The sequence below is a fragment of the Symsagittifera roscoffensis genome, chromosome 1, assembly GCF_963678635.1.
Source record: "Symsagittifera roscoffensis chromosome 1, txSymRosc1.1, whole genome shotgun sequence".
Classification (NCBI taxonomy): Eukaryota; Metazoa; Xenacoelomorpha; order Acoela; family Convolutidae; genus Symsagittifera; species Symsagittifera roscoffensis.
Window position 1 is genome coordinate 45,117,245 of NC_087062.1, and position 24,450 is coordinate 45,141,694.

Sequence of the window (24,450 nt, forward strand, 5' to 3'; positions counted from 1 at the left end):
AATCTCGTCGAGCGAAAGGACGCCTTTAGATGTGTCTGTTAGTTTTGCAATTGCGCTTGATATTTTTCCAGTACTCATTAGTTTGTTGAACTGTTGTGCTTCAGTTTCAGTTTTTCTTTTACTTCCTTTCAACAAGCGCATTTGCAGCGCCTTTCCTTCACTATATAGTCCATCCAGGTCTCCGTCTTGCCATTGCTTAAGTCGCCTTGCTAATGTTTTGGATAAAGATCCATCAATTTCGGACTTTGTTTTGCACAGTAATAAGTGTGGAAAAATCATTGCTGCGTGCATTGCGAAGGTATTTTCGTTGTTTTCTATCAGGCTGTTCAAAGTTCTATTGAGGGTTTCAATGAAAGTATAACCAACTTTATTTTTTGACGAGATCATAAAGTCCGGTTTCCAGTGGACCACTTCGGTGTATATTTTCCTGGTGGTTTCTATGAGTTCTGGACAGGGGTTTGACCGTGGGTCTTGTATTGCTCTAGGTTCTATAGTGGAGGACTCTCCTGTGTTTTGTGAGTGTGGGGCAGTGGAAGGGTGAGGGTGCATTTGGGGGAGCAAGTTTGTAGTTAGGGTTGGGGGATTGCATTCATGCTTGTCGTTAGCTGAATGAAATTGGGAGGTGCAGCGATGACAACTGAAATCGTCAAAGTGATCACTGCTGCGGGCTAGGCCGCTGCATTTTACATGCATGTAGCCCGGGCATGTGAAGCACCAAACACCTCTGCCTCGCAGGCTGCTTTTATAAATAAGAGAAGAAATTTTTGCTAAAAAGTAAATTTCAAACGTTTTCGCAACTATGTGCATCGTCAGGATTTTTACAATAAACTACTCTAAATGACGATAAAACATCAATTTACAAATGTTATTTTCAATAAATCACATACAATTTGGTTCTAAACCATCATGATAAAAAATTAGCCAATCACAGTTGACCTCTAAATTACTATTAAGATTAAAATACTTTTAACCTCTAAAATTAATTAAACATTTTAAAATTAATTTGTCTGGAAGTTTGGCAGTTTATTTGTCTGGAATAAGGCAGTTTGTTTGAGTAGCCATTTTAGGAAGGACGGCGGTGTCAAGTTAGCGAGAGAATTTATAGATATGGATTGTTATAGAGAGAATTTATAACAATCCTGCTACCATTGTTAAAAATTAATGTAGTCTTTAAAGATACTTTAATTGAGGCACAACGGGATACACAATCAGGTATCTGAAAATAAGAATAACACTCTAGCCTTGTATCTGAATACCAAAAACGGTACTCAGCAACTTAATGATCTACGCCATGTAGCTCATTAGATACTTCAGACATGTTTATAATAACTTGAAAATATTTGAAGTCATGAACCAAATTCTCTAACGAATGCGGAACGCCAAAATTCATAATTCAAAGCTCAAAAACTGTATTCAGAGTGAAAAAAGAATCAATAAAACTGGGTACATAAAGCGACTTTTTTCTGTCGTAAATGGTAAAATTTAGGACAGAAAAAATCGCTTTATGTGCCCAGTTTTTTTTTCACTCTGAATATAGTTTTTGAGCGTTGAATTATAAAGTTTGGCGTTCCACATTCGTTAGAGAATCTGGTTCATGACTTCAAATTTGTTCAAGTGACTTTTAACATGTCCGAAGTGAGTGCCGGACATCAAGCCGACGTGACTTCAAGCCGAATCGTAAAATTAGGGACTTCAAGCCGAATAGTTCCTTATAAACTAGTGAAATATGATTAATTTGAAAACTATTTTGAAGAGTTTACGAATTTCATGATCTTTCTTCACAAGTTATTGGCGTTTTCATAAAATTTAAGCCCTCAAATGATGTTTCGGAAAGTTGGAAAGTAAAACATGGTTGAAGGCATTTTTCAAGTTTATAATTTATGCATTTCAAAAACCGGCTGATGTTATCAACGGATGCCAATCACAAGCGGTGCATTGTCATGAATAACGTTTTTTATGGGCTAAACTTGCCAAAATTTTTGAAAAATAACGTTTTACAGATGATAAAATAGTGTTTTGAGGTGCTTGTAAAGTTTTAATTTCGGCTTGAAGTCCCTTCGTCTTGAAGTCCCGTCGGCTTGTTGTCCTAGACCCGTCCGAAGTATCTAATGAGCTATATCCCCCCACGCGTGGAGAGGGGGAGATTGCTCAATTGATCCAAAATTTGCCTTCTTTTGATTGCTTTGAAACAATTGCAAATTTTACGTTTTTTTTCTTTAAGATATGAGATTGGACCTTGGACTGAGCTGTTCTACTAAGCTTTTGAAGCTTCGACGATTGCATGGATGTGGTTAAAAACCTCGTTTAATGAATGTTCGATCAGTGGTGTAGTCTCCCGTCAATGTTGGAATACGATATTGCTATCATTAATTCTTCGATTCCTATCGAACCTGGCAGAATGAAGTTGTCTTCGAACGTCAATCTGCAATCACATGAAAAGCCCAGTTATAAATCGAATTCATTGCACATTGCTGCTGGTTATGGTCACAAAGAGATCGTAGAAAATATTTTGAATTCCGGTAAGTAAAAATTAGAAATGATATATTTTTCAGAAATACCACAACTAGTCAATGGATTTTCGAATCAATGAAATCTAAAAATTGAAGAATTTGTATAAGGAGAAACAGTTGCTGTACCGGCCACTGCGGTACCGAAAAGTTCCAAATTGGTCTGAAAATTGAAAAAAACGCTGTTTGTCTCGACATGGTCAAATTTTTGGAATTGTTGTGGTTTCTCAGAATAAATCTGATGGGACTGCTCCGGGTTCGCATCTTGCTAGAATATCAACCATATATCCTTAGTTTCGACGATCAGAAAACAGCATCCATGTGCATGGGTTTGCCTCGTCGAGTTACTCCATTGGTAAGACCACATTAAAGTGTTTTTGAGCACCACGGGGTTGACGAAGTCAATTTTTCCAGGCAGATGATTTGCCACCCGCGATAGCTTGAATCAAAACTCACCGCTAGCTTTTCTGCGGATTTTTTAAAGGCTTAAGGTCATTTGTTCTTTAATTTTTTTTGTTGTTAGCCGTATTTGCAAATAGTTTTCGCTGTGAAAAAGCTCGACAAATTTAGTAGGTTGCAAAGTTGTATGAACCTAGTTAGGGGCCTATACTTTTCTTCAGACATTCGATCAATATTTGCAAAACACTCCGGTGAAAAAGGAATTTTTAATATATTTGTATACCCTCATAATCAGCCGACCAAAAAGTATAAAAACTGTCTTTGACTGGTTTTCCATCTTGAACATCTGTTTCAATTTTTAGAGATATTGGTCTGTGATGTGTTAAATCGAATTGTTTTTTTCAAAATTAGCATTGTTTTTTTTTTAATAATCCGTATCAGGGCTGGCTGGAAGGGCTTTAATATGATACCACACTTTACACTTACCCCATGAGCTTCCTTTTAAATATTTACTCTATGTAATAGCTCCTTCGCTCTTCATGAAGTGGTCGGAACAATTGTAACAAGTGTAAAATAAATATATAGTTTTGTAACTAAACGAAATTGTGACAAAATTTTTATAACATTCTCTCCCCAATCCCACAGTGTGATATTTGCGATTTGGGGATCTATATTTGGAAGAAGATTTTCAATGGGATGTACCCGACATTTTCACAGAAAGTGATGTCAAAAATGGTGTGCTCACTGGATTTTCAACAGAGAGCGGTTAAAGGCTAAAGATAATTGTTCCGACTTTCGATACGAAAGTAACGGAATATTTGTGCTCGGGGTGGGTTTTTTTTCTTCAGACAAATTTCGACTTTTTAACTAGCCATTTTTGACGGAATTTTTTTTATATCATTCGAAAGGTATTGTTGTCCTGAGCTCAAATTTGAAAAGATATTTCACCTGTGATAAATTTTCGTAAAGTTATGGGGATTTAAATATTGGCATTTTGGCCAATTTGGGACGATTAACGCGCGATATATTTCGCGTTATTAACGCGTAAGCGGAGAGTTAATCCATCTTAGAAATCGTTCCAAATTGGTTAAAAGAAGCCTATTTGCCATAATTGGTTTGTTACAAGGAGCTAAATCTATCCTTTTGTACTTTATATGGCGTGTGGGGGGATGATTTTTATAAAAAAAAAATTTCAATTTTTTTTTCTTTTTGTTTTATTTCATTGAATTTTTTAAGTGTTATTACTGCTCCATAAACCTTAAAAGGCAGTCGGAACATTCAGGGCTTCGTCCTGATACGAGCAGTCTTGTTTGTTCTTGTGGTTGAAGCAGAGTTTTTCTGTTGTTGGTCTTATTTGCAACAACAAAAACAATATGGTATGGCCCTATCCAGCTTGTGCACCTACCGTAACTAAACGGAAGGGCCTCTTATGTAATTTAGTTTTTTTTAAAAACTGATTTTTCTATTACTAATTGATGAACATACATGAAACAAGGATAGCAAGTTGCTGTGCAATTACTACGGAAAATTCCAACCACAAGAAAAACGGAAGCGTTTTTTTTTGTCAGCTCGTTCGTAGCTTTGTCAGCTTGGAATTTATACTTATATGATAGAAATCCTAAATTAGGCATATTCGACATTAATTTTAGTTGGAAAATGATTCTTAAGTAATTTAAAAAATGTTCCAAAGAAGGTCTGTGACGGCCTATAGCCATCATGACTCATTTAACCTCAAAGCTATCTGTCCCATTTAACATGATAATTATTTGCTGTCAATATTTTATCATAAATGTTTACGTCCTTATCTGGTGCTTATCTACTTTTGTTGACTATATATATACATATTTACACCGGATGTTTATTAAGGCTAAATATTGACTTTATGTATAGCTCAGATCGGAGAGTTGAACAAAATCAGAGAGAGCCAGATAGTAATTCAATAATTAGTTGAAACTCCCTTTGAGAAAATCCTGAATAACCGCGCTTCGAAGACAAGATCGTCTAGGCCCCTGCAACTAAATACTTCTCAGTAAAAACGAGAGTGCTTTAGTATAGATGAATTAGTACAGAACACCGCCACACTTGTTGGAATAGACTAAACTCAATAGTTCACAAGATACAATCACTAACTATGAAGCACCTTGTCATATGGTGACAACGACGGAAAACTCAATCTGATTATTTTTCAAAAATGGCTAACGAGGTAGTTTCTCTCAGCAAATTTTCGGGATCTCTTTCTGAGAGTTCGAACGAGTTCGAATCAGTATTCAGAAGTACGAGAGACGTGATCAACATCAACAATGCTCAAGCACCGAATTTCTGAAAATTCACCTAAAAGATGCAGCGTTTGACAATACAGGCACTGAAAGACCATTTTCACAACCCCAACTTCAGACAAATCCACTTGATAGAGCTTGAAAGCCTCAAGTACGACTCAAAGACACAAACACCAGAGGAATTCCTGGTAAAACTTCAGAACCTGGCAAAATTAGCATACCCAGATTCAATCCCAGAACCGCTACCAGCACCCAAACCAGCCCTGAATGCAGACACAGAGGCAAACAAAATTGCAGCCGCGAATGACGCCAACGCCGAAAGATAGAGATTTCATACGAGAGAACGAGAAAGACAAATCAGACGACTATTCATAAAGTCAATGCGTTTGTTAGTCGACCTTAGAAGAGTAAACCATCTCATACGACAAGACTGCAAAAGCTACAACTTGCCTATCTCCAACCAACAGGACGCAAAAAACCACTTAGCTCGGAAAACCTTTCGCGGAACTGGATTGTTCACAAGCCTACCACTGCGTGCAAATGGCTGACGAGCTCTCAGTACAACTCTTGTTTTCCACGACATAAGCCTATAAGTGCTTAGCACAAGGACTAAACAAATCCGACTCTGGTTTCAGCTCCTACATAAGAGCATACTCTTGTTCATCTAAGAGACCCATCTCCTGCAATCAATGTAAGTACACAGTACATGGATGACATTGGCATTGGTGTGCAAACTGTTGAGGAATTTTTCTATCTTTGCGACAATTTTTCTCCTGCATTCGTAATTCTGGACTTAAATTGTCTCCCAAGAAGTGCCAGATCGGAACAGCTCAAGCAACTTTCTTGGGGAAAGTTATTACATCAACTGGAATACAACCCGAAACAGGAAAGGCCATGAAGTTCGTCAGCAAGCTGAGAATCCCAAAAACAACGAAGCAAGTAAAACGACTAATCGGTTTCGTACAACATTATCGAGACTTCATACCAAACCTCGGAGAGAAGTTCCTCCCATTTTACAAACTCCTGAAAAAGGACACGGTTTTCATTAAGGAGGATACACACTACAAGGGAATAGAGGCACTGAAAAACGACCTACTCACAGCAACCACACTAACGTTACGAATGACACAAACTGAGAAACAATTTGTCATCCTTTATGATGCCAGCTTCCACAGCGCGGGCTTTGTCCTAATGATAGAAGACTTTCACCAGGACAAACGGGAAACGGAAGTATACGCCCCAGTGACATTTGGTTCACAGCTGTTCAATAAAGCTCAACTTAAACTCTCTATATACTGCAAAGAGTTTCTCGCCTTGTTCTTCGCGGTCGAAGCGTTTTCACATTACATTTGGAGAGCGGACAAACCATAACTTGTGCTCACGGACAACAAAAGCCTCACACAGTTCTATCAGGCGAAAACCATTCAACACTCACTTTGGAACTTTCTGGATAGAATTTTAGCATACAACATTGTACTCGGGCACATACCCGGAAAAGCTAATGCTGCCGCCGATTTTCTCTCGAGAATGCAGACTGACCCATCAGAAGCTATCGAACTGCAAGTGTCAGAGTCAATCCCCACCAGAGAAATTCATGTTAAACCTCGAAAGCACCTGAGGTTGCTCTTAGCAACTTCCAACAAATACTGGGGAAGAGCGACAAAGAAATGCCAAACGAAGCCGAAGCAGAGTTACAACGCTCAGCAACTAAGTACCTACATCTTCAACTGCAAGTGCGAGAACAAGAGCACTGTGATGAAGCAATAACGGCGAAACTAAAGCTCAAACACGAAATCGGACACTTAGAAGCAATCATGGAACCAAACACACTGGACGAATGTGATTTAAATCATAATCAAAATAAGCTGGAAGTGGAACAGAACAAAGACGCTAATATCAATTCTGTAAAGGAGTGGATCACCAAAAATTCCACGCCCAACCTCACATACAGCAACTTCGAGCTCAAAAAATACAACAAACAACTATCACGACGCAATACTCAAAATGGAATCCTCGTAAGGGAACAATCAACGTGAAAAAGTTATGCTTACCAAAACATCTCCGACAAGAAGTAGTGCACTGAATACATAACTCGACAACTGCTGGACACATAGAAACCGAGCGAACGATAATGGAGTTCCGAAACCGATTCTTCTTTCCTGGATTCAGAATTTTTCGTAAACTTCGTGGAAAAATGTTCAACTTGTCTACAAACAAAACGAGCAACCACTAACCAGCTTCGTTCGCAGCTACAACCATTGTCAACGCAAACTTCGTTCCCTGGGGACATCCTTCAGATCGACTTAGTAGGACCATTTCGCTGACACCCTTACAAGTATGCACTCTCAGCAATAGATGTTTTCTCCAAGTATCTTTTTTTTGCGTACCGCTCACAAACGGTCGCGCAGACCAAGTTTTTGTCAAACACAGCTAAATTCCGGAACAAACCATCTCCGATCTCAGAACGTCATTTGTTGCGAAATAAGTCAAAGAGCTAACAATGATCCTGGAAGCGAATATCAAGCATGCAACCATAAAACACGCACAATCAGTAGGATTAGTAGAACGATCGCATGCAGCCCTCAAACGAGTCTTGAAGCTCAATATAAACGACGACTGGTCAAACTGGAGTCAATACGTCTGCCTAGCAACGTTTATACATAACACACCATACTACTAGTCAATCAATTGTACCTCAAATCAAATCTTCCATGGAAGAATACCATTCAAGCCCATAGACATCCGATTCGAAACAAACAAACAAACTCGGGAAAAACTAACATACGAATATACAGTTGGCTTACACGACACCATGATGAACACATAACGAAAAGACAAAAATCAATATTATCAAGGCATACCACCGCTATATATCTTACTAGAATCGCAAAGCCAACGCTAAGCCGCTGCAATTACACTCACATTGTCTCCTCAACCCAATTCTGACGACTTAGCGGCCAAAGCACATCAACTATGGCTTCCAATCTGTCGAATTGAAAAGGTCTTCACTTCCTCTAACTACATAATTCGGAAGTTAGGGTTTAACTGTACTCAATGCGTTCACCGGCTCCGTCTGAAACCGATTGTACCTCAAACTCCCGCTGGCGACGTCGAATTTTGATCGGAAAAATTTCATCGCGGATCCTTCATATACAATTTTCAGATCGGAACCTCAGCATTTTGACCAACACTTTGGAAGTATCTTTAACGAATCCCTCCTAACGCAAACGGATCAACCACAAACAAATAATGCGACCAACACATCAGGAAATGATACGGTGACCTTCACCTTTAGATTACCAGCACTGGCGCCATTTCAACTTTTGTCCGATGCATCAGTTCCAACAGTAACGGAACAATGAGACATCCCAGTAAACCCACCAATAGGAAACAACACCGATGCGGGAAATAGAGATGTTCTACCAGTTTCCCCAAAACCAATGAACTTGCCACCTGGGAATGAAGAAGAAACAGATGCAGAACCTAAAGTTCACCATCAAATCGTAAATAACCGCGACGAGACAGCGGAACCAAACCCAGAAGGAAGCAAATTACTCACTCCGAGACGATGATTATGGTCTCTGACTTCAAAGCCGAACAGCAATGAACTGGTCACCTCAATTCCGACTGCAAGACTTTCACTCAAAATACCACGCGAAGACTTTCAACCGCGCAAACTACGAACACGGAGAGTTTTCTTCCCGAAACAATTACCAAGCACATCACATGCACACACTCCTCCATTACGTGGACGTCTACTACAAGGAACCAAAGAACCGAAACATTCCAAACTCACAACACTTTTAAAAAGGCAACGACAAACAGAAACTCCGACTGTCGCAACGCCAGAGAAATCAACCATATCTTCGCGCAACAAGCAGTGTACACAACAAAGCAAATGAGGTCAACAGTATTGGACCACATGACTCTTTAATAAAATGGTATGGGAATATTTTTGACCTTTAAAAGAATCTTCTGCAATTTATCCCATCAGGGGAAGAAGCCAAAAACTTCTACCAGTCTGACATTATGCAGATTTCGCCACATTTGAAATCTTTAGACCTCATAAACAAAAAAACTCCCGCCTGGAAGTTTTTTTTCCATTTTACAAGAATAATCACCTAAATTGGATATTCAGACTTGTCCTTAGCCGATACCCAACAGATCAACCGTCTGCTCATCACCTGGAAACATGAATACATCACCTCCAGAAATTTATGGAAAGACGAAATATAGCATCACTCAATCCTAAAGGATGGCCTCAATTTCGATGAGAACACATGGAATAATCTTGTCAATCTCATTTCACAGATTTCATATAATTCGGTCAGGATTATCAAAGTCTACTACTAACGACTCACTGCAAACAACAGTGACATTACGGTCAACCACTTACCTTCTTGGACTAGTCTTCATACAAGAACACAACCTAACATGTAAAAGTGTTGACATAGTCATGGCCGCAACCGGCATCGCCTAAACGACTTGGCCCCTTCGACATGTAACCGTAACACAATTTAGTTATTAGAATTCAATTCTCCAAACGTTTACGGTTAACGCCACAAAAATTTGATTGGGGAAAAACCTTTAACCTTTTGACAAATCGAAAGCACACTTGGACAAATACAACTGACCGATCAGGAAATAGCACAATAAAGTTCAGTTGTCAACAAATACACATCAGGTTAAAGTCCTGTTGCTAATACAATCTATGCTGGCTGGAAGACTGTGCACCAACTTACCAAGATGGAAAGACAGCCAAATTTGGATGCGAACAACCTCTCATTCATCAAATAGCTACAAACTTCAATCAAACAATAATAAGTTTCACTCACACATTCGAGATAAAACCCGCCATCAACTTTATCCTCTCGCTTTAATTTTTGCAGCTTACAAGTGCCTCAGATACAATAGAAGATGCTATTGAGACATCAGGAACTTTGGAAAAGAGAATGTTATTCAACCAGATTACAAAAATGCTGTTAGCCGAAAAGTTCATCATGATCGATTTCGTGGTACCTTTTCCACAGTTCAGTATCACAATCCTCCACACTCAAAAAAACAGGGAAGACACTAACTGATCTCTGGATAACTCCGACCCTGTACTGGCAGCTAAATTTTTCTGTAAACTTCAACCGCAACGATAGCAGGTACAGTATCGACTGGATGACAGCACAGTTGGACGACGAGATGAATTTAGCACAGTCAGAACTGGAAAACATGTAGAAGAGTCGCCCTGGTAGCCGCAGTAGTAGCTTCAGTGGGACTCTTCGGAAGTGGAATCTTGTTGGGAAATGACGAAAACTGTAGGCTATCAGGGATATTTGGACCATGTCAACAAATAAGTAAGGAAAACGCGGCTAATATTGTACACCTTCAGGAATATTCCCGTTTACTGGCTATCAATGTTCAGGAATTCAAGGCGAACACGGATGAAAAATTCGATCTTATCTCATCTGAGCTATCGGAAATCAACCGAGTACAACAAGAAATTGTGAAGATTCAGGAGAGCAATTGGGAAAACATACCATCTCAGATGGAAACGATGTCGAAAATTGTCCGCATCCTACGAGACTGTACTCGGTTTTTATTTTCGCGCCAGCAAATAAATTTCAATTATGATACACTCGCATCTTTAATGAACATGATGTTCACTAATGTGAAAGCCTATGGAACTGCTCTCTACACCTACCAATTGAACAGTAAACGCTATACCGATTCTTATCAACACAGAATGCTCGCAATGTCCCTTGTAACACGAGCTTCGTTAATGGCCATATTGGGTGCAGAGCAAGCCTAGTCAAACGACCGTGTGACACTAGCAATACCCATTGGCGAAATCATCTCCTATTATGAGACAAAACTACTCAACGCCGTTATCACAACTGATGAGGGTCTCCCAATGCGATTGGCCATTCCACTGGCATCCCGACAGACTGCTTCCACGGTTTATTAAGCTAAACCAGTCCCAATGCAACAATCATTGCAAAACACAGCATTGCGCTGGAATTTAGAAAAACCTTTTCTGGCGGTATCTGAAGACGCCATGGAGATGGCAGCACTCGACAATTTTCAATTACAAAATTGTATTGGAAGTGACCGTTACCAGATATGCCACGAGTCAATGGCAACAGAACATGGACACTTCTCTTGCTTACCAACTCCGTTCTTTAAAACTTGGATCGACGCTATCAAAGTATGCGATACAGAAGAATATTTGCCACCCTCAACCAAAACGGCGGAAAACCTAGATTTGGAGTTTGGCTCATGTCAGCAGCAAACAGTAAATACTCTCTCCGCGAAACCTCAATAGATACATCAATCACAGGATTTGGACAAATATTTCCAGGCTGTCAAATTTGTATCGAAACCCTACATTGTGGAATGCAGATAATAGGTCCACACATCAAGCTGCGATCAGACGCGGCAACTTGCAGAGACATGCCGGCTGTAAAAATCAACGTGAAACTACCAGACCCACTCCAACACCTTATCGGAACAGTCCCAGAAATAGAAAAATTACCAGCATATATCACAAAAACGACAGCCTCAATAGCTTTATTGCGCAACCTACGTGAAAAACTTGTACAGGGACCTGAAGTTGGAAAGATAGAATCCCTAGTGGAAATAGCTAAGCCACTACCAAAAGACATGACGCTTCTGTTTCATCTTCAGTTTTCAGATTCGGGTAGCTCAACATAGCACTGAGGTGCATGCTCACAATGAACCTCTTGTTGTCGAATCGTTCCATTAGAGTCCTCCTTGCCAGCTCGTAATTCACATCTGTTAATGCACGTTCTTGACTAGATCGTGTGCTTCTCGAAGTGAAGAGTTGAGGTAGTTCAACTTCTAAGCATTTCGGTGGTTTGGGTTTCAATGTACTGCAGAATCGAACTGCTCGATAAAGCTCGTCCACTCCGTATACTTCCCACAGAAAAAGGTAAGATCGGTCTTAGGCAACTTGATCTGACTTGATCTTGGTGAGAACACTGTATGAAGCCCATTCGCTTCTGTCGTTCCTCTGGAAGACGCTGGCTGATGTTCCAAGAAATCATTCGTCTGCTGAATGAATCCTCGTACCTCTGCTCGGCTTGCAGGCGTTCGTCTGGTATAGCATCCTCTAGCAATCGATGCTTTCCACTGATCGATGTGAGGGTCTCTCCTATGACAGCAAGAAAGATTCGCAAGCCCGCAAGATCAGTCACTGGATAGGTCGATCGGACTACGTTTATCCGATCCCTATGCTTGGTAAGGCACGTCTTGTGACCATTTCTGGTACGTGAACCAACTTCAGGTACGTTCGTCCTGACTGATCGTGTCGTCCATGTTGCACGCTCGCAACAGCTGGTTGATCGCTCTGCTCGTTCACGTTGCTCGTTCGCAGCTGACTGTGCATCGCCTTACTTGTTCGCGAAGCTTCGTAGATCGTACTGGTCGTTGGTATTACTCATAGTTAGTGGTTCTTGGTAAGGAAATCGTGGTACGTGGTTCGTTGTGTCCGGGTTGACGCGGATCAGTGGTTTCTCGCCAAAGCTTAAAACGTTTTGAAAGCGGACCAAGTCAACTTGACGTAGCTGAGCTTTTACTTTCACTTTGATTCAACCAATCATATGACTTAATACCAGAGGGAGGGGAACCGCTTATACCTGCTTCATTGTGTATACTAAGATAATGAAGTTGAACAACTTTTATTTTAGAAGAAAAATCTTGCAAATGTCAATTTAACTTCAAATCTCGCAGGTTTTTTGGCTTGTGCCTGCAGCGAGTATACAATGCTAGTATTACAATACAAGACCTCTAAAACGTTGTCTTGCAATATTCGCAATTTTTTTTACTCCTTGAGTTTGCAAAGAGTCCCGACTTGGTCTCAATCTGTCTAAACCAGAGTCACGAGACTCACACAACTGCTGCTTCTTAATGTGGATCAATTTTACACCCTTCGTTACGCCACACTCATAATGTAGGAATGTTCTTCAAATTTTAAACTTGAATCACGATCCAGGTGCGGTCTTCCTTTTTGTTTTTCTGCCAAACAAGGGCTTCGTGGCCCTTCTGTTTTGTCCGTTTTCGCCCACCCACAGCAGAATTCATGTAGGCCTCAGCTTTGGCCTCCACAAAGTGTGTCCCCGGGATCTGCCATGACAACCTTCAGGTCCACCCAGGATCACTCAAAACAGAATGAGCGGCACCTGAAGGCAAGTACACGACGTCACCAGGACGTTGCACGACACACTCGACACCATGTGGCAACCCTTCATCTCTCAAGCGCTGACACCACCTCTGCAACGACGGGGGGGGGGGTCGAACGGTTGCACAGGTCACGCACTAACTGGCCCTTCCAGACAATGAACGAGACTTTCGTGCCAGAATACAGCTGGCCAAGGGTCCGAAGAGGCTGCTTGCGATCCATATGGAACGTCGTCCATGCTGGCCCATTGTTGTACAACACAACTGGGTCATGCAACAATTCCATCGGTGCCATACCTGGACCAACCTTTTCCACGTAACCCTTGTCCAGCCAGGCATCGGGAGGCTAGATCGACTCCAGTCGAACCGTCTGAGGAAATGTTCCTTGAAGAAGACCCGACCACAGCCAAATCTCCCCTCTATCTGATTCCTCGTCTGGGAAGCCAGTGCACAAACTTCGTCCGCTGACGAGGAGAAGCGCAGCAAACTCCTCCTGGCAACAGCATGCCGCGACCAATCAGACTTCATCGAGTCAACCTCCACTTTTGGAAGAAGATCCGATGACAGCTGTGAAACAAAAATGAAAATAAATTCAAACATTTAATCTAAAAAGAAACAAATGGTTAACAACATGCACCTGCAGAAGATGACATCATGCTAGCTGAAGGGTAAAAGACAAAAGTATAGAGCGACAAATATTCTTTAACAGAACTACTCTATCTTATGTTTTTTTCTGCTCTAAATCTACTAAGTTCTCTTATTTCACCTTCACACTCTACTTTCTACCTTGATACTACGTCTGTTTCAAGCTCTCCTAAATCTACGTGCTAAAAATTATCCAAATAATCGCTACTACTGATACTAAAATCATTTTCTTCTGCTATGTCTTCCTCTATGCTACATAAACAACTCTTCTCTGTACATGCTACAATGCTGTCTCCACTATATACACAGACCTTTCCCCTCACAACAGAGAATACGTTCGTTGAGCACAGTCTAGTTGAAACTCATCATTCCGAAAACTCTTATCTCAAATAACGTAATTTTTATATATAAAATTCGAAAACCTTGCTTGAAGAAAATAGTGGATCACAAATAAACGAGCCGAAAAGCTTCCCGAAGTCGGGTAGTGTGACGGCCTATAGCCATAATTACTCATATAACCTCAAAGCTATTTGTCTCTTTTAACCTTATAAATATTTGCTGTCAATATTTTATCATAAATGTTTACGTCCTTGTCTGGTGCTTTATCTACTTTTGTTGACATATATAGTCAACAGATAGTAATTCAATAATCAGATGAAACTCCTTTTGAGAAAATCCTGAATTACCACGATTCGAAGACAAAATCGTCTTGACCCCTGCTACTAAATACTTCTCAGTAAAAACGAGTGCGCTTTCATATAGCTGAATTATTTCAGAACACGCCACACTTGATAGAATAGACTAAACTCAGTAGTTCACAAGATGCAATCACTAATTATTAGGCACCTTTTTTATAAGGTCCTTAAAAACTCAGCTTTCGCGACTTTTAAAGTGCATTGACCTGTTATAAGCATGCTTTTAATCGCTCATAAGCTCGCATGTTTTGCTCGAATTTAGAGACAATTTTCAAATTCTTAATTGGTTTTTGAAAACCAAATTTAAAATGTGTGCGTGAGGTTGGTGGAAATATTATTCGTGGTACTTGGTTTTGCTTTAAAAAAAGTTAAAAAAAAACCTGAAGACAAATTTCCACTCTACTTTCAATAGGCGGGACAATATTTTTATCACGCAAATACAAGCAACACTTGCTTCAAAACGTGCTAAAAAAAACTTTTGCAGCGTAACGTTTTATCACCAGGATTGTGCATTTTACAGTAAATGTTGTAACATCGTCAACTTGATAGAAAACAGGGTACTAGTTTATTTGTTTGTTCCCTTGACAAAACTATTTTATAAGGTTGGTTCATTTTTCAAATGTGAAAGAACGAAGTGAAGAGTCTTCAAATTTGCTTAAGCTCAAAATAGATTTTTCGCGGTTTGACTCCTGATTTTTTTAAAGTTCATTCCCTAAGTTTTAAGTTCAGTTCATTCCCTTTTGCAGTTCATTCCCATACTCCACTATCCAACAGCAAAAATGTAAAAAACGAAAAACGTGTTCTAATGCTAGTTTCCAGCGAAATAACAAAATTATCTAGTTTTATCATTATCAAGTTTTCAATGCTTATGAAATTTAAACAGCTTAAACGTGATCTCTTTTCTTTTCTTTGAAATTCGAATGGTGAAAAATGTTGAAAAGTTTTCAATCGCAAGTGTTTTTGGTTTCCTGAGTTTTCAAGCTCTCCAACCATCTGCTGGCTACATTCTACTATTTTGATCGAAAGAAGCAAAATTAATGGATAGCTGTGATTCAATTTTGAGCCTACTTGGCGCTTACCCGACTGGCAGTCACTTGACTAGCTAGGCCGTAAGTTAGTTCGAAGACCGCATGCATTGATAGTTACACTTGCGTGCGTTACTGTATTAGTACGAACCTTCTTTTTATCTAACCTAACTCGTACATGAAAATGTTAATTAAAAGTATTGACATATATGGAACTTTCACTGTAGCATTGGAAATTGCTTAGCACCTGTTCTCTGCTTTATTGTGGCTCGTATTTGCGATTAATTAAACATACGTGGCTGAGTGGTTAGCGTGTGAGACTCATAATCAGTAGGTTCGAATCCGAGACGCTGCCGATTCTGTTTTTATTAATCCGAGGCTTATTACTAGTTTTTATTATTGCACTTTATAGAGCTGCTTTTTGAAGCCCATAGAGCTGCTTCGCCTCTGTGTACATACATGTTTAGCGTTCATGTAGTTTTTTATTAGGGACCACACTAGAATCGACAACATCACAATATGGAAACAATACTAATTTAGTTCTCTTTCATTCAGGAATGGTGAGTGTAGATGCTACGGATGAGAGTCGTTTGGTTCCCCTCCACAACGCTGCCTCTTTCGGGCATCTGGAAGTCGTGAAGCTCTTGCTGCAGAAAGGGGCATCTCCAAACGCCCAGGTATTTTTTATTATGGCCAAAGAATGACGTAACGACCGTTGCTGGTTGTAGCTCTATCGATATGAACTATGGAGCTGAAAGCCAATTCAGCCGTCTTTTCAGCATCTGATTGAGTTGCCAGCTTAAATGGATCATAAAATAGACATTGTTATGGTTAAGCGTTTTACAGGACCAATGGGGTTTCACGCCTCTGCACGAGGCTGCTAGCAAGAACAAAGTGGACATCTGTATCAATCTTCTGCAAAATGGAGCAGACCCGACAATGCGAAACACAGATGGAAACACTCCCATAGACGTAGCAGTGGGCGATGCAGCATTGGTATTGTCCGGCCAATACCGTAAAGTGAGGATGTTTTATGGAAATTTCACTATTTTTTATTGTGACAAAATTTTTAATGGCTTGATTGCTAAAATGGCTTTTAGTAATTATATCTACACTGTATGACGTGGTTTGCATATCTTTCAGGCTGAACTATTGGAGGCTGCTCGAGCGGGAGATGAGCTCACCCAGCTGTCTCTTCTGACTCCTCTGAATGTGAATGTTCACGCCTGCGATGGTCGCAAAAGCACACCTCTTCATCTAGCTGCAGGATACAATCGCATCAAGGTAATTTATTCGACTACTTCATGAAGAGGAAAAGAACTAATGTGTTTTTTTTTCTGATTTTGATCTCCGCAATGAAATTTCGTGCGGGGGCAAGTCTAGTATCATATTAAAGTCCTCCCAGCCGAGGTTCGGAGTCTTGAAATAGTTGAATGAACGATGAATGATTTTTTTAGAGTAATGAACCTTGTGAAGACTCTTAGATAGGTCTTGCTGGTCTTTTTTTGTTTTTTTTTTCAGGAAAAAGCCTTAAAATGTGCATAAAATTCTCTAATAACTACAAATGTGCATTCATACATATTGATGCATTTATGAATGCACTAAGGTATATATGCACTTTTTGAGTTCAATTGAAATTCATCTGCTGAAAGTGACGTAAATAGCGCTCTCCAAATACGAACGTGGAAATGGCTCAAAAAACGTGAACGATGTCTAGTTTCGAAAGCGGAATTTAATTTTTGGATTTCTAGTGGAATAAAAACTTAACCTGTTGATTCAGTTTTCTCAAGTTGGGTTAATTTATCAAAAAAGCCCCAATCATAAATCGTTCTAGAAACTCAGAGAGCTTAAAGGGCATCTATTTTTTTCTTTGAAATTCGAAAGTTGAGTTTTTTTTCAACAAAGTCAGTTTTTTATGTTAACTTGCGTGCATTACTCTTTTCCAATCCTCGATGTTTTTTGATGTATTATTTTTGATGCAGAACCCCTTTGTGACATCCAATTATTTAATTACATCCAACTAAAGAATAGTATTTTATGACATCCAATTTGGCCGACCAACTTTGAAATTTTTGAACTAATTTTGAAGGGGAGTGCGCGCATAAAAACGCAACTTTTACGTCAAAATTTTACTTATTATTTTCTTATTATTTAATATAGTTTGAGTACGTTGAAAAAGATCATAATATTTGGGCCATGATATGTGACACCAAGTTGGTTTTAGGTTGTTCAACTCCTGTTGTCTAATGGAGCAAACGTGCATGCAAAGGATAGAGGTGGCCTAGTGCCTCTCCACAATGCATGTTCCTATGGCCACCTGGAAGTCACAGAGCTGCTGCTGCAATATGGAGCCCATGTCAACGCCCCAGACCTGTGGCAATTCACGCCCCTGCACGAGGCTGCCCAGAAGGGCCGCGAGGATATTTGTGAATTGTTATTGGCTCACGGCGCAGATCCCACTTCCCAGAACTGTAACGGTCAATGTGCTGCTGATTGTGCTATTAGCGTGGATTTGGGAGATAAAATGTTAAGGAAGCATCGCGGTTATGCGTTATTAAACGCCGCTAAAAACTGTGATCTGGCCTCCTTGAAGAAACTGGTCTCATTAGACTCGGAAAATAGTACAAACCAAAGAGAACCGCTAGCTTCGTTCTCTCATTTGCTCACACTCAATACTGCCTTACACTGTGTAGCTCAGTCGAGCTGCTCGAGCAAGAAAAAACTGTCGGCAGTGACGGATTTTCTTGTAAAAAAAGGAGCGGACGTGAATGCTAAGAATAAAGACATGCTGACCGTGTTTCACATTGCGGCCGACGAGAACAATGTTGCAGTGGTTGAGAGTATAATGAAAGTGAGTGAGAAGAGCGTGCGAGTGAAGAATGCGTTGGACCAGTTCGGCCACTCAGCTTTACACAGGGCAGCGAGGTCAGGCAACCATCAGGTGTGGCGGAGTCTGTTAGCCCATGGAGCGGATCCAACCATACTGTCTCTACAGGTCAGTCTTCGCTGCAGCTTAAAAATGATAACATTTTATAGTTTTCATTTCCATTAACTGAGTTATAGTGACAATTATTCAAGATGAGATAATTTTTAGGTTTTAAGCATCCAAATTAATGAACCGATATAGGTTTCAGAATTATCCATAGAATTGACATTTTTGAGAAATGAGCTGAATTTTTAAAATATGCCAGACATTTCAACAGTTGTTGAAAGTTTTCCCACGCTGAAGGTGATCAAAGCATTACAAACATTTAGTTTTTTCAACAGGGAAAGACAAGTGTGCAGATGGTGAGAGACAAGAAGATGCAACAGTTGATGCAAGAGGAGTCACTGACTTGTAGCAAAGAGATCAACAGGCAGCTCTTGGAGGCATCCAAAACAGGTATGCCAATTGCATAGAAAAGTTATCAGGAGTTTAGCGATAGACTTCATTAAGAAGTTTTTTACACTTGCGAGCTTGCGATCGTTAGTGTATCAGTACGAACCTTCTTTTTTTCCTAACCTAGCTAAATAAAAGTGTTCATTGTTTGGTGGCACTTCTGCTATAATCACGATCTGTGGCACTGGAAATTTCATAGAATCTGTTCTGTGCTTTATATGTGGCTAGTGTTTGCGATTAATTAGGTGTCCGTGGCTGAGTGGTTAATATGCGAGACTCATGATCTCTAGATCGCAGATCGAATTCGTGACGTAGCCGAGTTTTTGCGATTTCAAGGTTTATTTCTACTTTTTCTTATTGCAATGTATAGAGCTGATTTTTCTCGTGTTCTCGCTAGTATTTGCGACGCCCAGCTTCGCCTCTGTGTCCATAGTTTTTTTCTAAAAAGTGGGTGTTCTACTTTGATACCACACTCAATAACTATGAGAGGTTTTTGAGCTACCTGAAATCCCGGTATAATCCCAACCTAATCCAGTTATATAGTTCCTGCACTTCATCGAGAGGTCAGAACAATGAAATGGGTATAATGAAACTTAGCAAAAATTTGGTCCTAGGATGGGCAAACAGGCTAGGTAACGGAATGACATATAAAAATAGATCTGTTATATCAGGCATTAAATATATATATTTTTGAAATCTTCATTAGTTTTTCTTATAATTTTAAAGGAGATGTCGATCTACTGCGTCGCATCTGCCATCCTCGCAATAAAGACTGTCGGGACGTTGAAGGTAGACACTCCACTCCTCTGCACTTCGCCGCAGGCTACAACAGGATAGACGCAGTCCGTTTCCTCCTCTCCTCAACAGTGGGGGCGGATGTGCACGCCAAAGACAGGGGAGGACTTGTGCCTCTGCATAACGCCTGTTCATATGGTCACTATGAGGTGTGTGAATTGTTGCTGCAGCATGGAGCTGACCCAAATGCGTGCGATTTGTGGAAGTTCACTCCTCTGCATGAAGCTGCAGCGAAGGGTAAGAAATGTGTTTTCATTGATTACTATAAATGTATTTAATCAGCATAGATCGCAATACCAAGAAATGTTTAGTTCTGCTGATTATGGAAAATGGCTCAAAAAGTTTGATTGCATTGTTGAAAATATAGGCAAGGTTTTATATGCTTTTAAAAGAAAGACAATTCTTAAGTCCTCTTACAGGAGACTTGGTTTTTTAAGCGTTACAAATTGTTGACGCTCAAATTTGATTTTTTGCCGTTTGCCTTTTTATTCTTTTAAATTTCAATTCAAATCAATTGCTAATAGTTAGGCATATTCAGTTCTCGAAAAACAATCTGCGAAATATTTGGGCGGTGTTTCCGGCATTTTTCTTCAAATTTTTTACTCGATTTTTGTCTCGTTCGGCTAACTGCCATGCTAGATGTGTTTGTATTGCAAATGGTGGAAGCTCAGCTGCGACAGTGTTTCTCAATTTGAGAACTTTTCCGAGCTCTTGAGTTCATCCACACACGTGTATGACAAGGTGCCTTTCCGTCACAACGTGCAACTGTCAGTTGACCATGTTCTTACCTTAGTATCTCCGGTTTCGCGGTATTTTAAATACAAAAAACGCTTAGTTACTGACATGGTCTGACTTAAAGCATGTTCGTTATCCATATGAGCCATTTATATCAAGCCAACTTGGTCTTGAGAAATGAGTTGCACATCCACAAATAAACGTTGACTTCTACTTTACTTTACAGGCAAGTATTCCATCTGCAAGCTATTACTCTCTTTTGGTGGAGATTCTCTTCGGAAGAACCGGGACGGCAACTCGCCTCTGGACTTTGCTCGGGAGCGGGAGGACCCGGAGATCTACGATTTACTGCTGGGGGATAAGGCAATCATAGATGCGGCTAAGAAGGGGGAGTTGAGTCGGCTGGCGAAGCTAGTCAACTGTGAGAACATAAACTGCAGGGACACTGAAGGCAGGAATTCGACTCCTTTGCATTTGGCGGCTGGCTATAATAACGTCGAGGTTGCAACCTTTCTGCTGGAGAACAACGCAGACGTCAACGCCAAAGATAAAGGTAAATATAACATCATCCTCCAACTGCATTATTTGAGTAGTTAGGCTTCTGAACTCAATGATGACTTCAAAGAACTGCTCAATAGGTGATTTTGAGAAAAAAAACTAGATTGAGCAATCTTATTAAAATTTTACTGAAAAATCATGATTAAATCTGTTGCTTTTCTAGCTATGTTCTAATCTCTGGCTCTTTAAATTACTTGCCAAGCAAGCTTGTTTTCTCTACAATTGTGTTGAATAAAAATTGTTTTAGGAGGTTTGATACCTTTGCACAATGCAGCTTCGTATGGCCATGCCGAAATTGCAGCACTGTTGTTGCAGTACGGGGCAGATATCAATGCACAAGATAGGTGGGGGTTCACAGCCTTACACGAGGCAGCTTACAAAAACAGAACGGCTATTTGCGCCCTTCTTCTGTCACATGGAGCAGACCCAAATATAAAAGACCATGAAAATAGGACTTGTCTGGACATAGCACAGGGTCATGATGTAACCGCATTGCTACGCGCAGCTGCAATGCCGAAGAAAAAACTATGTATGCAACCTTATGTAAACTCGAATGGGGTTTGCCCAGTCACAGGTGCCCCGCTGATAATGCCTGCAATCATTTGTTCAACTAGTAGTCCCTCCAAGGTCATCTGTTCACGCGATAATTTAGGCGTGAAAACGAAAACCAAAAATTCAGTGCAAAGACTAATTTCACAAGCTGTAGGATCTGCTTCAAAAGTAGTCAATATAGTATCGCAGGATTGCGGCGGAGCCGTCGAAAACCGTAATATGCTTTTTTCACCCCACTCCAAAGAGTGGTTGTCAGATTCGAACTCTACTAGCGAAGAGGTCGAGAACCCGTTTGAACCATTCAATCCATTTTGCATAACATTAAAAGAGTTTTTGAAGGTCACAAATTGTGAGAATTTGACTTCTATTTTCGAAAGAGAGGAAATCACTATTGACATTTTGATAGACATGACCCAAGACGACTTAAAGTCGATCGGAATTACAGCCTTTGGACACCGTCACCGAGTGACGAGGGGTCTGAAGAAACTATCCGAGTTCAAACAGGACTACGGATCCACAATCATCGCCACAATGTCCTCTGAGGAAGCCTGTTCAGTCCTAGAGGATGTCAATCCGGTTGATCCGGACTTTGTGGTAGTTTCAAACGCAATGCACAGCACAATAAGGGAGCACAAAGATGTGAGTGGGGGCGTGTTCAAAAGCTACAACATCATTAACATCGAGAGAATCCACTCGAAGAAGCTGTGGCGAAGGTACATTCACAGAAGGCGTGAAATACGAGACGAAATAGCGGTGGACTCAAGTGGACAATCAGCAAATGTGCAGTCTAAACAACACCAATCTATTTCAACCCTTCAGAGAGACTGTGACGTGGATGTGAATGAACGTCTCTTATTTCATGGATCACCTTTCTTGAATGCAATCGCCCACAAAGGGTTCGATGAGCGACACGCGTTCATTGGTAAGTTATTGAAATACTGTTCAGTCACTATAATGAGTTACTGTTGAGTCGATGTTACTGAGTGTAACAAACTGCCAAACAAACTGCCAAACAAAGTTTTTTTGCAACTACCCAAATATGCAAGTGATCTTCACCATATTATCGTTAATTTGCGGAAACATTGCAAATACTATTATATGAAAAAAGAATTTGATGATAATGTTCGATGTTATCAATTGTACGCTTTGTGTAGGAGGTATGTTCGGAGCTGGAATATATTTTGCCGAGGAATCCAGCAAGAGCAACCAGTACGTGTACGGAATAGGTGGCGGAACAGGGTGCCAGAACCACAAAGACAAATCATGCTACGTATGCAACCGGACCCTTCTTCTTTGTCGAGCAACTCTGGGTAAATCATTCGTGCAGCCGAACCCAATGAAGGTAGCTCACGCTCCACCCGGCCATCATTCTGTCACTGGGAGTCCCTCGACTGGAGGTCTATCATACACAGAGTATGTGATATACAGAGGTGAGCAGGCGTACCCAGAGTTCCTGATAACGTACAGAATAGTACCCACATCACTGGCTCCGATCGATAACAGTGCAAACTCTAACGACAACAAACGCAGAACAGAAAGCACATAATGGAGGAAAAGGACTCTGTTCAGAATAATCGCTCATAGCTTTTCAGACTCTAATTGAATTGTTAATCTGTTAATTTTCTACAATCTGTTTATATGTGCTATCTCTTGACTCAGTAGGTTTATAAAAGTTGTTTGTTTTTATAGTAGTTCCGTTTATATGTAAAGAATAATTATCGGCATTGTGCAATGTAATTGTTTTTAGGGTAACTTGCCTTGTAGTTTTCTATCAATTTAATTTTTCTTCTACAGCCGGTCTTAGATAGTTGTTGACCACTAGATCCAAGTGAAATGAGACGATGTGCCAGTAACTTTGAAATAACCCTATATGATCAGTTGTCGCTGCAATGGTTTATTGCAGTGAATCATAAAGACTAGAGTTAATTTATCTGACTCAATAGCAGGACAACAGAATCTATGGTTCTATAGATTTTATCTATCTCTGAAAATTTTCACTATCTGTGCAGGCGCGGATCTAGGAATTTCTCGAGGGGGGGGGGGGGAATTTCAAAAAAATTTCAGTCGACTTTTTCAGTCGACAGAATTGAAAATTTTGTCGACTTTTTTTAGGACGACCAAATTGATTTTCTGAGCTCTCCCAAACCACTATAAAGGCCCTGTTTTGGCCAAAATTTCTGCGCCGCAGGCAAAATTTTGAAAAACAGGCCAAAAATAGCGTTCAAAAAGTGCCAACCAAAAAATCGCATTTTTTTTGGCGAGCAATCCTCCCTTAAAATTAGTATACATTGGCGCCAAAGGCGCCTTTAGAAAATTTCAAGGTCAGTCAGCCAAAAATGGATATCTCAAAATAGTACAAAGGGGGACCCTTTGGGTCGGCAGGGGGTCGAATCCCTGAGGGGAAGGGGCGGACAAACCCCCCCCCCCTTTCCCCTAAATCCGCTACTGATCTGTAGCATTGGAAATTTCATAGCATCTGTTCTCTGCTTTATTTTTGGCTAGTGTTTGTGATGTATTAAGATCCATGGCTGAGTTGTAATTGCGTAAGACTTGTCGTGTTCTCACTATTGTTTACGAATCGAAGCTTGCCTCAGTGTTAAATATTTTGATTTGGCTATATCAAAAAGTTAGTAAATCTGTTCAAATTTCTTTTTAAAAACAGAAACGTGCTAGAGTAATGAACGTAGTGAGTACTCT

At 40.3% G+C, this 24,450-nt stretch overlaps 1 protein-coding gene across 1 annotated transcript; it reads left to right on the forward strand.

Annotated features, from left to right (window-relative positions):
• The first annotated feature begins 2,225 nt into the window (after positions 1–2,225).
• On the forward strand, positions 2,226–23,546 carry LOC134845070 (poly [ADP-ribose] polymerase tankyrase-2-like). The gene is made up of 10 exons (XM_063861918.1): positions 2,226–2,519; positions 16,290–16,411; positions 16,581–16,754; positions 16,878–17,018; positions 17,959–18,729; positions 19,002–19,116; positions 19,840–20,145; positions 20,870–21,196; positions 21,449–22,675; positions 22,908–23,546. Exons 1-10 carry the CDS (start codon positions 2,312–2,314, stop codon positions 23,297–23,299), a joined length of 3,783 nt encoding a protein of 1,260 aa, XP_063717988.1. The 5' UTR covers positions 2,226–2,311; the 3' UTR covers positions 23,300–23,546.
• Positions 23,547–24,450: the final 904 nt, after the last annotated feature.

Excerpts from the sequence above, each read along its gene's own strand:
- LOC134845070 (XM_063861918.1), top strand. The coding sequence starts at position 2,312 with ATGTTCGATCAGTGGTGTAGTCTCCCGTCAATGTTGGAATACGATATT. Across the intron at positions 17,019-17,958 it reads CAGGATACAATCGCATCAAG|GTTGTTCAACTCCTGTTGTC; the intron begins GTAATTTATTCG and ends AGTTGGTTTTAG. Across the intron at positions 19,117-19,839 it reads CTTGGAGGCATCCAAAACAG|GAGATGTCGATCTACTGCGT; the intron begins GTATGCCAATTG and ends ATAATTTTAAAG.